This window comes from Columba livia, chromosome 4 (assembly GCF_036013475.1).
Source record: "Columba livia isolate bColLiv1 breed racing homer chromosome 4, bColLiv1.pat.W.v2, whole genome shotgun sequence".
NCBI lineage: Eukaryota > Metazoa > Chordata > Aves > Columbiformes > Columbidae > Columba > Columba livia.
The window spans coordinates 2,508,249-2,523,754 of record NC_088605.1 but is presented as its reverse complement, the minus strand read 5'-3'; the positions used below and the strand labels follow the sequence as shown (position 1 = coordinate 2,523,754).

At 43.3% G+C, this 15,506-nt stretch overlaps 1 protein-coding gene across 1 annotated transcript in view; it reads left to right on the top strand.

Moving 5' to 3' along the window:
- The window catches only part of ATRN (attractin), a 176,089-nt gene that overhangs the window by 119,755 nt on the left and 40,828 nt on the right, over nucleotides 1-15,506 (top strand). Inside the window, exon 25 of the mRNA XM_065060197.1 lies at nucleotides 5,938-5,999. Coding sequence (XP_064916269.1) covers nucleotides 5,938-5,999 — 62 coding nt within the window. The remainder of the gene's footprint in view (nucleotides 1-5,937; nucleotides 6,000-15,506) is intronic.

The window sequence follows — 15,506 nt, the reverse complement described above, 5'->3', positions numbered from 1 at the left end:
GATGTCTCCATGGTGTGGCATCACGTTGCCCATCAGTGCCATGACTGTCACCAGGTTATGGATCCACCTTAAGTTTGGCTCAGCAAAGATGAGTTTTCACCTACACTGGGTTGTGTGAGCTGGTTTACTACAGGAAATACGGGTACAAGGGGTTAAAAGGAGGGTGTGGAGGCACATTTGGGCACCAGCAGCACTTACGGAAGGGTTAAAATGTTGGTGTCATCATGGTCTGTAACAAGCTTTGCTTCGTTCCCTTCAAGATGCAAATATCCTTTGTTTTGTTCAATGTATGTGTCTTGTTCTGCATTTAACATAAACCCTGCACAGAGGCAAGGAGATGTAAAGCTTCTGTTCCCTTTTGGAGATTCACCATCCACATTTCACTCTCAAATGTCTTCATTCACTAAAACTTGTATTCCGTTATCCATTTGATTAAATTGACAAACTGTACTTAGTGCATCTGAATGCAAATGGAATCATAGAATCATTTTGTTTGGAAGACACCCTTGAGATCGAGTCCAACCATTAACCCAACACTGGCACTAAGCCACCTCCCTAAAAAACTTACCTACATGTCTTTTAAACCCCTCCAGAGATGGTGACTCCACCACTGCCCTGGGCAGCCTGTTGCAATGCCCGACAGCCCTTTCCATTAAGAGTTTTTTCCTAATACTCAGTCTAAACCTTCCCTGGTACATCTGAAGGCCATCGGTGTCTTCGTCCACTGTAGGTGTTTAAGGTCATATGGTGGAGATGATGGAGACTTAGTAGAGCTGTAACTGTTCAGGTGATCCTGTAAGAGACACGTACAATATCCAGCTGAATCACAGTGTGTCCAGTGTAAAGGAACAGTAGGCACGTATCACAGAATCCCAGGATGTCAGGGGTTGGAAGGGACCTGGAAAGCTCATCCAGTGCAATCCCCCCATGGAGCAGGAACACCCAGATGAGGTTACACAGGAAGGTGTCCAGGCGGGTTGGAATGTCTGCACAGAAGGAGACTCCACAACCTCCCTGGGCAGCCTGGGCCAGGCTCTGCCACCCTCACCATGAAGAAGTTCCTTCTCCTATTTAAGTGGAACCTCCTGTGTTCCAGTTTATACCCATTGCCCCTTGTCCTGTCACTGGTTGTCACCCAGAAGAGCCTGGCTCCATCCTCCTGACACTCCCCCTTTCCATATTGATCCCCATGAATGAGTCACCCCTCAGTGTCCTCTTGTCCAGCTCCAGAGCCCCAGCTCCCTCAGCCTTTCCTCACACGGGAGATGCTCCACTCCCTTCAGCATCTTTGTTGCCCTGCGCTGGACTCTCTATTCCTGTATTTTCATGTCCTAATCTGTGACTGAATCCATAAATTCTATCTGCAGAAGTAAACAAATGCTTCTTTCTGAAAAGTTGCCACAGGAGCTAATGTTGCCAAGTTAAGTTGAGAGGCACCAGCCCAAAAAGGGTCACCATGTTCTGCTCCTTCTTTCATTTGCCTCATCCCTCGGTGAGCTGGGTCAGCTCAGAAATAGCACCAAAAAGCCCTTTGTTGCTACGGTGAGCTCTCTGCTGGCTGAACAACTTGTCTTGACTCATGAACGATGTTCACAGACCCCATGAAACAACAGCAGTAGCACATGGCAACGCCACGACCACCTTTAGGTAGTGGAGCTGGATGCCAGATGGGCTCGTTTTTTCCTGAAGCTTCACCACTGATGCTGTTGGAGTTGGCTTGTTGCTCCTGTTGAGTGGAGAGCACCAAAACTGGGTGTTGTGCCGTGTGTTTCACCAGGGCATGTTGTGTTTAAAGGCGAATTGAACCCAGGAACAACGTTTCTTTTGAGCAGAAGAGCACTCTTCCCCATCCATCACTACTGCAGACGGCAAAATGAATGTTTTGATGACTTTGGTATCACTCAAGAAGACTTAAAAGCCATGGGGGATTGGACTGGATGATCTTTCGAGGTCCCTTCCCCTCCCTGGTGTTCTGTGATTTGTTTTTCAGCAGGTGCTTTGAAGGAAGCGCAGGCACTCGGCATTCAGGCCACGGCATCTTGTTACTGTTGTCTGTGTTCTCCAAGGTCAGATCGAATCCTTGCCTCTAACCATAAAAATAAATAAAAAAGAAGAGAAAGCGGAGGTGCTGAGGAAGAAATAGAGTAAGATGTACATAAAAGTCTTGTTTGGCTGTTGGCTTTATCTCCTCGGAGTTCCCAGCCTTTCCGTCTTTTTTGTTCGTTACCTTGGGCGCTGGGACTGTATTTAAATAAAAAGCAAAGCGGCCTGAAATCTCTGCAATTCCCCTGTTTTTCGGTGCTATGTGGTCCCGTAGACTTGTAAAACACGAGCGCCGTAGCGTTCTCCCCCCTGCTAGGGGAGGTTAATTAATTTAGCAGTGGGGACCATTTTGCTATCGTCTGAATTCACAGCGAGCTCCCAACTCCAGCAGCCGGCTTCACGTTGCTCCTTCTCTCTTGTAGTTCTCCAGCTTCCTGAGTTAATTAGGCTGTTATTTCTCTCTCCTTTACAGTTCTATTCTAGGAGCGTGTCCCGCTCAAACTATAATTTCCAATTTCACTTTTTAATATGAAGCAGGGTTGAAAAGGAAGGCAGCACTCGTGTGGATTGAGTCGCTTTGTGCAGGTTCCAGTATAGGTTGGGAAATTACATATTAGAGAGCAGTGTAGGGGAAAGGGACCTGGGGGTCCTGGGGGCAGCAGGATGACCATGAGCCAGCACTGGGCCCTTGTGGCCAGGAAGCCAATGGTACCTGGGGTGGGTTAGAAGGGGGTGGTCAGTAGGTCAGAGAGGTTCTCCTGCCCCTCTGCTCTGCCCTGGGGAGACCACACCTCGAATATTGTGTCCAGCTGTGGCCCCTCAGTTCCAGCAGGACAGGGAACTGCTGGAGAGAGTCCAGCGCAGCCACCAAGATGCTGAAGGGAGTGGAGCATCTCCCGTGTGAGGAAAGGCTGAGGGAGCTGGGTCTATTTAGTTTGGAGAAGAGGAGACTGAGGGGTGACCTTATTAATGTTTATAAATATATAAAGGGTGAGTGCCACGAGGATGGAGCCAGGCTCTTCTTGGTGACAACCAATGATAGACAAGGGGTAATGGGATCAAGCTGGAACACAAGAGGTTCCACTTAAATTTGAGAATAAACATCTTCCCGGTGATGGTGGCAGAGCCTGGCCCAGGCTGCCCAGGGGGTTGTGGAGTCTCCTTCTGTGCAGACATTCCAACCCGCCTGGACACCTTCCTGTGTAACCTCATCTGGGTGTTCCTGCTCCATGGGGGGATTGCACTGGATGAGCTTTCCAGGTCCCTTCCAACCCCTGACATTCTGGGATTCTCTGTGGTTCTGTACTGATTGCAAAACTCTTGCACTTTTAAGATATTCTTGGGTCGATAGAGGTAACCAGATTTTCTTCTTGGCTTAATATTTTATGCTAATCAACTGATAAAGAGAGTAAAGCTCTTAATTATACATTTTTATCAGTCCAGCTGTTTTTATTCATCTGGAAAGCGGCCAAATTTCTTTGATGCTTCAAATGATGCGGCATTAGGAAAAGGATAATAGGCCGGGATGATTTTTCAGGTGCCTTTTCGGTTCAGATAAACAGCAGCTTTACAATCGTCTCTGGAATCGACAGAATTAATTCTCTCATCTGTTCTAATCTCAACTACTTAAGTTATTGTGAAGAACTTTGAAGGACATGTATGTTCAGAAAGATTGATTTAGTGGCTGAGCCGAAGTTCTGCTCAGGACCTGGAAGTGCATCTCCCAAGGGTTTTCCTACACTTTTACTGCTTATTCCTTTGGTATAAAATGAGGCTTTTTGAGAATGGATAAATGAATCTTCTGCTGTCATTTAAACTTAATTAAAAATCCGTACCGCTAAGAAATTTGTGCCGTATCTTTCCTGTATCCAGAGTGAACATTCTGCTTTTAACAGCTATTTCTAACCAAGCTTTCTATGTAACTGAATTAATTAAATCCTGGGAACAGATTATATTAGGGGAAATTAAGCTCTAAGTAAGCAAACCATTAACAATTACGATACTAAATTGGCTGTGACACAGATTGGTCAGGTTTAATAGCATAAAGTGTTTTCAGCTCGTGAGAAGTAAATTGCAGAATCCAACCTTGGCTTTTCTGCTTTTAATCCATATATGAGGTACAAATCCTCAGTTGGGCTTTGCAAGAGAAGAGCTGCAATCCCCCACTGGTAAAACATTCATAGTGAAACAAACCCACATTTCCTTCTCTGTTTTAATTCTGTCCCCCACTTATATCATCAAAACAGGCAGCTCTTTGGTAACAATTTAGAGATGAGTTTGCAGTCTCATTAATCTTTCATGGAATCTGTCCTTTTTTAGACTTTTGACTTTATTTTAATTTCTTCTTATATCCTAATTAGAACAAGCTTTGCTTTCCATCACAAGCTGGTCCTAATGCTGGTCTGCACAGAACCGGCTCATTGATGGTTTCTTTGTGCTTCTGATACATAATAAGGACTTTATTTTGAAATGCATCTTTTTTAGTCAGCCAGCATCAGAGTTATTCTCACACCGTATTTCTATATACTCGATATATTACATGTTCATATTTCAGAATGTAATATTTTAGTAAGTGAATTATTTGCCTTAAAGAACTGCCAGAATAGTTACGTGAATATAAAACCACCTCAGTTACCATACACTGAGTTCTAAATCACGCTCACTCTCTTATTTTTCTCCTCAGAAGCGCTTTATAAGGACAAAAATCAGCAAGAAACTGTGTTTTCTTGTCTTGAGCACTATTGAGGTCACGAGCATCTGGTCTGCAGGTTTCAAGTTGTGCTTTCCAGCGAAACAGAATTAAAGAGCTTTCAACTTAAGAGCATTTCAATATATTTATAAGGAAATTGTTGTAGCTTCTGTACCGACTTCCAATGGATATTTAAAGCGAATGTGATAATAGAGGTGTTCTCAAGCAGCGGAAATCCAAGGAATAATTGATTTTTGCATATATTCATGATTTTTGGCATGTGGCTGTTGCCGCGAGGAGAGATTTGTAGTTATACTAATGCTACCGCAACATGTAGTTTATTAAGGAAAAAACAATATGCCTTAAGTGAATTTATTATCCATGGGAAGCCTTTATAAGACGTGCAGATTTTGGTTTAGCTTCCAAATAAATTCATGAAAGAGTTAAAATCTGGTGTGGGGCTGAGATTGATAGTCAGAGGAAATAGGAGGTACCTGGAAAGAACCGATTCCCGATCTGCGAAGCCGCCGTCCCCTCGGCCGCCCCCGTTCCGCTGCGTTATTTCCAACCAGGCTCCCTAATCTTCCTCCAACCACCTCCCACTTTCCTGTTCGCTTCTTCCCTCTGTTTTCCGTCCAAAATGTTGGGTTGTTTTTCGCTTTTCCCTGCGCTTGGAGCTGGATTGCAGGGCAGCGAGTTAACATGAATGCCACAGCTGTTTTTACAGTATCTATTATCTTCTGTGTCTCGTGCCTTTTTGCTGCTCTTGGTGTAAGTTACTTATCCGAGGAGATTTTGTTGTATGATTATTGTTGGGATGGGAGCATATATTTGAACTTCTAAATGTTTTACTGTGGGTTGCTGCATCTACAATAACTAAAATGCTTTATTTTTAGCTCCGTGAAACTTTGCGATTGAATTTTTTCAACTAGTGTTTTCTCCAAGCGCACCGAAGACTTTTCCTTGAACATTATTGGGATAGAGAGATGTTACTTATTTAGCTTTAATTTTTGGGTATATGATTTCAAAATAATGTGACATTTTAGTTTGTTTTCTTTGCCCTCGGAATATCTTTTAAAAACAGTGTTCAAAACTGTGAATTGACCACTTATCTCATTGTGATTTTCTAATCCCAGCAACAGTGCGTCTTATATATGAAGTTTCTTTTCAGTAAGTAATAGAAAGCATTTGCTTTTGTTTTGCAGATTGCATTCTCGCAGCACAGCAACTTTATGGACCTGGTACAGTTCTTTGTGACTTTTTTCAGGTACTTTTCATTTAAAACAGATAAATGTTTGTCCTTTAGGAAAGATGTTTGTTTTCTTGTTGTTCAGTATAGTGTTTGGTGGGTTTGTGGTTTTGTTTTCTTTAATTAAACATCCTGTATACATCACAGCCTAGAAAATGGAAATCATTATGGTGTTTAAAGTCTTTAATTAGGAATTATGTTAAGAAAATTGCCTGTCCGTCTTTGCAGATGCATCTTGTCCTGTATATGCAGGGAAAGGAGCGGGGGGAAAAGGCTTTTTGAAATGGAGAGATTACTTTTAAAGTGCTATAGAGGACACATTTTGAGCTACCACATCATACATATAACATACAACTTAGAGGAACTGCGGATATTCACACATCGTCAGACACAAATCATAAATTAAGTGATTTTGCAAAGAGTTAAGCGTGGACTTATTTCAGAGTCTTTAGGTAGCGCCTTTTGATTTTAAACTGAAGTCAAATACGTCAAGTTAAATACAAACGTGTTCCAACACAATTGAAGCCGTATACCCATCCATCGCTTCTGAACTGCTTGGTAAAGTGAATTTCTTAGTGTGAAGCAACCCGATGGTTCCCCAGGAGTTGGAACCAACAGAAGCAATTGCAATACTTTTTTCCTCCTCCATCCTCCAAAAAGAATAGCCCTAAAAAGAGGTGAAATGTCTCCCGAAGCACAGCAGGCCATCTCTTCAAGTTTCAAAATTTAATGTATTAGTCTCTACTTTAGGAACTGCTAATAGTCCATAAATATAAAACAATAGTTGATCAATAGGGAGAACTCCCACAAGCGGGGTATACGTGTCTGTTTACTTCAGATTTTACAACCTGTTTTAAAGCAAGCAATAATATGCTCCTTTGGAAATGAACAGTGGGAATAGTATCTTGCTTTAGATTCCATGCTGAATTTAATGAAAGCAAGGAGCTCCAGATGGGTCCTTCAGACAAGTGGCTTGTATCATATATTTTTTTAGTATGTAGCTTTTACGGAGTGGAGTGTGGTTTAATAAATCCCAGGTAAACACCAGGCTTGAACCAGCACATTGTTTCCGTTGATGTGGAGTAAGTGTTTACTACTGGATCAGACTTAAGCATTTGTTGTGCTGAATCCATCGCAGTCAAGGTCTTCCCTAAAAATCTTTGTGGTGGGTAATTACTTACAAGGAGGATAAATAGGGGAACAGTTGGTTCCTTTTTAACAGCATAAGGTCAATCTGCACTTCAAAAATTATCCATTAGTTCTTTACAGACCCAGATCCACCTGCGTATGAGAGTGGGAAACTCTTCAATTTGAGTGATTCTTCCAATTCCATTATTGGAAGAGAATCAGTTTGAAGCAGAAGAAGAGCCCAATTCTGGAAACACATAGACTTTTAAAATAGGTATAGATCTTAAGGCATGATAAATAACAAATTAACCAATGGATGAGCAGTGGAAGATGAGCACAAACTGATGATGTTTGAGCAATGGGAGCAGAGGAAACGGCCTCAAGTTGCACCAGGGGAGGTTGAGGTTGGATGTGGGGAACAATTTCTTCCCCAAAGGGCTGTGGGGCATTGGAACAGGCTGCCCAGGGCAGTGCTGGAGTCACCAGCCCTGGAGGGTTGCACAGACAGAGATGAGGTTCTCAGGACATGGGGCAGTGCCAGGGCTGGGTTATGGTTGGACTCGATGATCTTGAGGGGCTTTTCTAACCAAAATGATTCCATGATTCTGTATCTCAATGAACACATGCAGCTGAAAACACATGTCCAAAATTGAGGCAGACTGAAGATGATCAGCAGTGATTCTCCCTCGCTGCTATCACATGGATCTCCTTGCAAAGTAACATAATATTATTTAACCTCCTAAAATGCCAAAGGAATAAGAATGTGTCTCTTTGGAAGAAGACAGTTTATTGGTGTTTTCCAACCAATCGTTTATAACGCTTTAAAAATTCTCCGATTCTTTAAGTGTAACTACTGCTAAGTTCCTCTCCTAGGATTTTCTTTTACAGTCACTATAATTCGCTAAATAACCAGTGTGTTAACAGCATGATTCATCTCTGCTGTTTGTATTGAAACGCTTGCATTTTTAATGCTCTAGGGTGCATTTCATAATTACAGTTGAATCCAAGTTAGACCGTAAATAAGTAATATCTGATAGCCCCGTGATGTTAATGAGATCGAGTTGGCTGAAAATTTGCACACTAAGTAGAGGCAATGAAAACGCTTTCTGCAAAGCCCAAAGATAGTTGGTAAAACCACCTTTGAGGTATAGGCCACCTCTAAGCCAAAAACTGAGACATATCTCAATTCTTTGAGTGTCACGGATACAAAAAAAAGGACTTCTTTCTGGAAAATGGGTGTTTAGAGTGATCTTCTCCTATCATGTTCAAGGGTCTTGCTTTAGCCATTCTGTGGGAAATGTTGGAAAATGTTCTACGCTGGTGATGCTGTAGCACGTTGCCGTCTTCTAGAAGTTGCTCTTAGACTTTGCAGCCCCATCCCAAACGTGTTCTTCTGCCCTGCTACTGGATCAAAAGGCTGTGCCTTGGGCTGTGTGGCGAATTAGATTAGATTGGGCATTAGGAAAATGTTATTTATGGTTGTCGGGCATTGGAAAAGTGCCCAGGGCAGTGGTGGAGTCACCATCCCTGGAGGGTTGAACAGGCGGAGGTGAGGTTCTTAGGGTCATGTTGCAGTGCCAGGGGTGGGTTGTGGTTGGACTCCATGATCCTGAGGGTCTATTCCAACCAAAGTCATTCTATGATTCTATTCTATGAACTATACAGGGAAACAGGGTTGGATCCTCATTTAGGGTTTCTGTTAAGACTCTTGAATCTCCTTGTGGAGTTGGTGTTCAGCACAACGTCAGGTGTGCGGCTCTGCCTGACCTTTATTTATTTTGCAGCATGTTCACATTTTGTTTTAAGCCAAGAAAATGTCAGTGGATAAAGGTTGGGTAGAACGGTGAAGTTACAGGCTCCTTAATATTGCATTATAATTGGAGCTGCAGGAGAAATGATATCCTAACCGTTGTTAACCTTTGCAAAGCTAAATGAATTGCAAGCAAACTGTGGGGTTTTTCTGTTTCCTCCTCTGCCTTTCATAACATAGCTCTTCAATTTACAAACCTTGCTGTTGTCTTTTGGCAGGTAGTTTGAGCTATTTTGACAGCCTCTAGTAAACATTTCTATTAGTATCTGTGCTTCCTTATCTTCCAAAAAACCTGTGTATGCCACCACACCTATATATAATGTATTTCTTGCCAGTGTACTCTTGCATATAGAAGATGTGAAGATATTTATTACTTTGAATATTTTGCCTTCTAAACTCATCTTGCCCACCAATGATGCTGTTTCTTTATTTAACCAAAAAAAGAAGTGCATATGTATTTCTTGTGTGCTTCTCTGCTTTATTCACCAGTTCTGTAGAGATTTATGGGAGTATTAAGAACTTTTCCTAGTGTAACAGCCCTAAGAAACTCAAAGTGAGGAGGTGAAAGTGTTGGCCAACAGACTTACCTAAAAGGGCAGAAGTCTGAAGTGGACAACACTGAAGCCAAAGAAGCTGTTGAGCTCTACAGGGTATAAAAGGCCTTTAAACCCTATAAACCAGGTTTGCTGCCTTCAGAAAAGAAGCCGGGAGATGTGGTGGGGACCTGACAGACAACATCACTTGTCCTCTGGGTGTGACGTGAGTGACATTGGCCAGCTGGCCAATACATTTAGAATTTGTGGCTGTGGGACTGTGAATGGATGTAATTGATTTTTCTCTGGGGTTTATTAAGTATAATCACCTTCATCCTGGAGAAGAGACGCTCCGGGGAGACCTTATTGTGACTTTTCCAGACTTAAAAGGGGCCCATAAGAAAGATGGGGACAGACTTTTGAGCAGGGCCTGTAGTGATAGGACAAGGGGTGATGGTTTTAAACTCAAGGAGGGAGATTCAGGCTGGACATGAGTATGAAATTGTTGTCCCTGAGGGTGGTGAGAGCCTGGCCCAGGTTGGGCAGAGAGGTGGTGGATGAACCATCCCTGGAGACATCCCAGGCCAGGCTGGACGGGGCTCTGAGCAACCTGAGCTGGTGAAGATGTCCCTGCTCATGGCAGGGGGGGCACTTGGGGAGCTTTAAGGTCCCATCAACCCAAACTGTTCTGTGATTCTATTCTACAGTCTCATGCTGACCTTTGTTACACTGATTTACCATAGACCTCTGATGTCTTCTCCTGCCCCTCTGTTGTGTCTCATGTGCACAGTTAACGCTATTCCTCGGCTGCTGCATGTCTCATCTTTCATATCTGCCCAAGAAACGTCCTCCTCGGGGTGTTCAACGCTGACTCTCGTCCCCTCATAGTCTTGCAGTGACTATTAGAGACATGGATATATCTCACAAATGCAGCAGAAGTTGCAAGTTTTGTGTTTTCATGGTCACACATGAAACCTCATTTGCCTCTAGTAAGGGCTGAATATCAAATATCGTAATTCTACTTTGGTGCAAATAGTTGGACTCATTTCTCAGAAAAACTTCAGAGCGAGCAGTATTTATCCCCATACAACAGATGGTTTAATGTGCTGGATATTGTTTTTCCTGGCTGTGAACATTTTGAAATATTTTGTGAACATTTGCCCAGCTTTTTCAATAGTGGGAATGGCCTATTGAAAACTATTTAGGACTCAACAGTTCACCATCCACGACTTCCTTCTTTCCATCTTGTCCTCATCACTCTTCACTTTGTCCTCCACAATGGTCACACGTGGGTAAGCGCAGTGAAGACCGTTTGGTCTCTCCTTCATTAATTAGTCCCATCATTATCAGTGCCCATTTATGCCTTTGGCCTTTAAAGTTTTATGTGGTGTGTTATAACCACTTTGGGTTTTAAAAGCTTTATTGAGTGGGATTTCATTTATAGCTTTGACACGTTAATTTACATTATTGTGTGTGTTGTGAAGCTCTTCTACTCGGTGCAGCTGATGGACACCAAAGAGCAGTTGGGTTACCAGATATAGGTGTCTATGTCAGGATGAACCAAGTAAGAACCAAGTGTAGAGTCTTACATCTGGGCAGGAACAATCCCAGGTTCCAGTGTAAGTTGGGGAATGACCTATTAGAGAGCAGCGTAGGGGAAAGGGACCTGGGGGTCCTGGGGACAGCAGGGTGACCATGAGCCAGCACTGGGCCCTTGTGGCCAGGAAGCCAATGGTACCTGGGGTGGGTTAGAAGGGGGTGGTCAGTAGGTCAGAGAGGTTCTCCTGCCCCTCTGCTCTGCCCTGGGGAGACCACACCTGGAATATTGTGTCCAGTTGTGGCCCCTCAGTTCCAGCAGGACAGGGAACTGCTGGAGAGAGTCCAGCGCAGCCACCAAGATGCTGAAGGGAGTGGAGCATCTCCCGTGTGAGGAAAGGCTGAGGGAGCTGGGGCTCTGGAGCTGGACAAGAGGACACTGAGGGGGTGACTCATTCATGGGGATCAATATGGAAAGGGGGAGTGTCAGGAGGATGGAGCCAGGCTCTTCTCGGTGACAACCAATGATAGGACAAGGGGTAATGGGTACAAACTGGAACACAAAAGGTTCCACTTAAATAGGAGAAGGAACTTGTTCCCGGTGAGGGTGGCAGAGCCTGGCCCAGGCTGCCCAGGGAGGTTGTGGAGTCTCCTTCTCTGCAGACATTCCAACCCGCCTGGACACCTTCCTGTGTAACCTCATCTGGGTGTTCCTGCTCCATGGGGGGATTGCACTGGATGAGCTTTCCAGGGCCCTTCAACCCCTGACATTCTGGGATTCTGTGAACTCTCCATGGATGTCAGACTGTGATTTGTTTGGGTGTTTCTCCTGAGTTGAGTTGACAAGGTGACCGGGTTAGTGCAGAGACCGCAGAAGAGGAGAACTGAGAGTGGAAGGAGTCTACAGGACCAACACTGTGCTTGGTCCCTCTCATAGCTGCAGCCTGCTCAGACATCCCTACCTTCAGAGTAGCTTGTTCTCCTGCCTAAAAACAATATGAGGGGGAAAAAACTTCAAAACAAAGGTCAAAATAACACTGATTTCCCTTCTAGTTTCATTGTGCATCCCATGGTGTGTTCACTTAAAGCTTCTAGATCCACAACATGACTTTTTCCCCTTATTTCACGTTATGCCCTTTGTGGTTCTACTGGTCTTTTTGTCCATGGAAGCTGCCGCTGTTCTGCAGGGTATTAGATTGGTTATGCTGGCCAATAATTAGAGTTTTCTAGAACAGACAGAAAAATCAGCACTGCATGCCGCAAATAAGGTGGGTTGTTGCTTGTTAAACTTTGGTGCCACCTTTAGCAGAAATATAAGGTCATTTATCTGCAGATGAGACCTGTTGGTTTGCCGTTGGCTGCAGAGAGTTGTTTGGTAAAGACCAACTGTGCAACACGTGCACTCCTGGCTTATGTACTCGTTCCAATTATTTTTGAGGTTTAATGCATTGAGTACTTTAAAATGTGTCCTGTAACTCTCCGGCATATTAAAATTTGCTTTTAAATAGCTTCCAATTCATCAGAATAATTTGGGATGTGTGTCTGGTAATCATTGCAGTGCTTGCTGAAATTATGAAGTGACCTATATATGTTAAAGCATATTAGTATTGAAGCCGCTATATATTTTGGCATTTAAAACTGCCATTTTTACTAGCAATTCCGGTGTTGATAAATATCATAGGCGAGTTTAATAATTGGGCCCTAATATGCCAGATGGATTTTCTTTTTCCCTCATGAGAATGCGTCGTATCAAAGTGCTGATGAAGTTTTTCCAGCAATTTAAAATGAAAGCGTTCTTGTTTGAAGAGTTTTAAGGGCACCTGGAGTGGAGAGAATATTCTTTCTTCTCTGAAAAGGAGCTCAGAGCACAGAATAAAACCACACAGGGTGTTTAAGTTCAGATTTTTATTCCAGGGGTGGAATACTCTGTGGTGTAATGAAGGTTTGTCACCTAACAATTATGCATGTGTTGAGGCCAACTGAGGGGCATTACTTAGAACCATATTGCTCATTTATACTTAAATAAGCTAATAATAATTAAGAATTACTTAATTAAGCCCCAAATATTCAAGAATAGACTGGACAACGCCCTCAGACACACGGTGTGAACTGTGGGGTTGTCATATGCTGGGGCAGGAGTTGGACTCAATGATCCTTGTGGGTCCCTTCACGCTCGGGACATTCAATGATTCTAAGCTGTTTATCAAATAGAATATTGTCCGCAAAATCTAAGTGTAACTCCTGCCTGTATTGCGATATTTATGCTGCGTACACATAAACTTTTGTAACTTGTACAGGCCAATAAAAGCTGCATTGGGTAGAACCTCACCCACATGCGGAGTCATATTCAGATTTCCCTGGGGAGAAAAGCTCTCTAGATGGCTCTTTTTCCTTTCAATCTGGCTTCACATCTGAGTTTTCTGGTTTCCTCTTTTCTTTCTGTTGGAAAAATTGAACTGCTTTTAAACTGGGCTTAAGAAAACTGAAACCCAGCAGCTGATGATCCAGGTACAGCCGCTTCGCCTGGACATGATATTCCCAGTGCTGCCTATGGACCGTGCTGGGATGTTCCCAGCCCAAGAACATTTCTGTGCCTGTTCCCTTCTATTCAGAGAGGAGAAAGGCCCCAAAAGCATTTTTGGAGATGGAAGGATGTGTAGACTTGAATTAACAGCGAATTTCAGGGATGAAGGAGGCTCTGGGTAGGCTGTTATTTTTGGAGTTGAAAGAAAAAGAAGGTAAAGCAAGTCCTGCAGCAAAGCTTTATCTTCAAAACCACTTGGAAATGAGTGGGTATTTGCAGCTGGCAGAGCTGCACTCTCACTCCAGATCATTTTCCGACACGACTCTCGTTCCATGCAGCTGTTTCTTTGCATCGCTTCCATATTGACACAGTTGCTTTCCAAGAGAAGGCATGGGAGGAAAAAAAAAACCCACCTTCTTTAAAGCTACTGAGGTGAAGACAGGTCTTTTTAACTTATTTCAGATGGTTTAGGCTGAGTAAACCCAGCAGATAGATCTTGACTTTGCTCTACCCCGGGGGCTCTTCCAGCAGGTGATGAACGGCAGCCCCACAAACCGGCGCTGCCTTTTATTGCTCCCCAAATGCTGCCAAGGGGAGGTGGTGCAAGGGGGAAAACATATTTCCGTAGTGATTTTATGGCTTTTGTGGCTATTTGCTGCCTCCTTGTGACGGTACGGAGACGTATGGTGCTGTTACTTTGAAATAGAAGGTACTGTGGTGAGCGTTTCGGAAGGAGTTTTTGTTAGTCTTTAATTGTTAATTCTGCCTTTCTTCACAAAGTCTTGGCTGTGGTGCCAGAAGTGAGGCAGGAAAGAGAAATCCATGAAAGGCTCAGGCTGTACTGTCTTGTGCAATGTTGCATTTTGGAAAGGGGATTTAATATAAGGATGGAAGTGATCCTCTTAGTTCCCCCCTCTGGCTTTGTCCTCCAAGGCAGTAAATGAATATGTACAGAGATGCCACGTTCAAATCAACCAAAACTAAGTCCATACCTGACATTTACAACTGGCTGAGGTCATATTTTTCCTAAAAATGAACCATCCTCATAGAAGTTTAGCGTGTTTTGATGTGTATCTTCAGTGCATGTGTTCCTGGCGCTGTCTGATAGAAACATGAATGGAACGCGATACATCCTTGTCGGGGTCACCTCCAGGAGGGTGGACATGCCATTCGCTTTACTGGCACAAAGCAGCCTCATCGTTATGCTTGACCTCCCAAAAACTCCTCCTGAAGGTAAAAACTCTCAGAAATGAGCCTTATAGGAGAGATTGATGGAGCATCTTTGCCCTTTTCCTCTGCCCTTTGGACTTCCATCTCCTTTCCCCAAATAAAGGGGTATAAAGCGGGTAGACTCGGATAAACCACGGCAGTACCTGTTGCCCGTAAACCACATCTATTAATCAAATACTTTAACCTGAGATGAAACTTCTCACTGGAGTCACGACGTGAACACCATTGCCCGGCAGACATGGAGTTTGGTGGCCTGTCTTGGGGAATATTTTAAATATTGTTAATTTTGTATATGAAATTACACGTGGAGACAGGAACAGTTTTCCCTGCCGCCTTGAAGATTTCATTTCCACCCTCCATTTGTACAATGATGTTAAAATGTTACTGAAAGGGAAAGCTGGAGGGATGAAAACATCAGTCATCAGTTATGTGTGTTATCTTAGTTACCAAAATAGCAATTAAAGATTGAATGTATGTTAATGGGGGCAGATTGTTTCTTAGTGCAAAAGCCGGTAGTAATCCAGTACCTCTCAAAAAGGAAAAAGAAAATAGCCATTAAAGATGCTTCTAAACCGCTTGTGTTTGGAGAAGAATGGCCAGGCTGCTACAGTGAAATAATGTCAGATTTTAATATTTAGAGAAAATGTGGGGGAAGTGATTTGGAATGTGTAACTCCTAAAATGAAAAAGGCCAAACAAATCTCTCTGTGATCCTGCTTAACTTTATAATAAAATAGGCACCATAGGAGTCTTTAAAAGCCATAC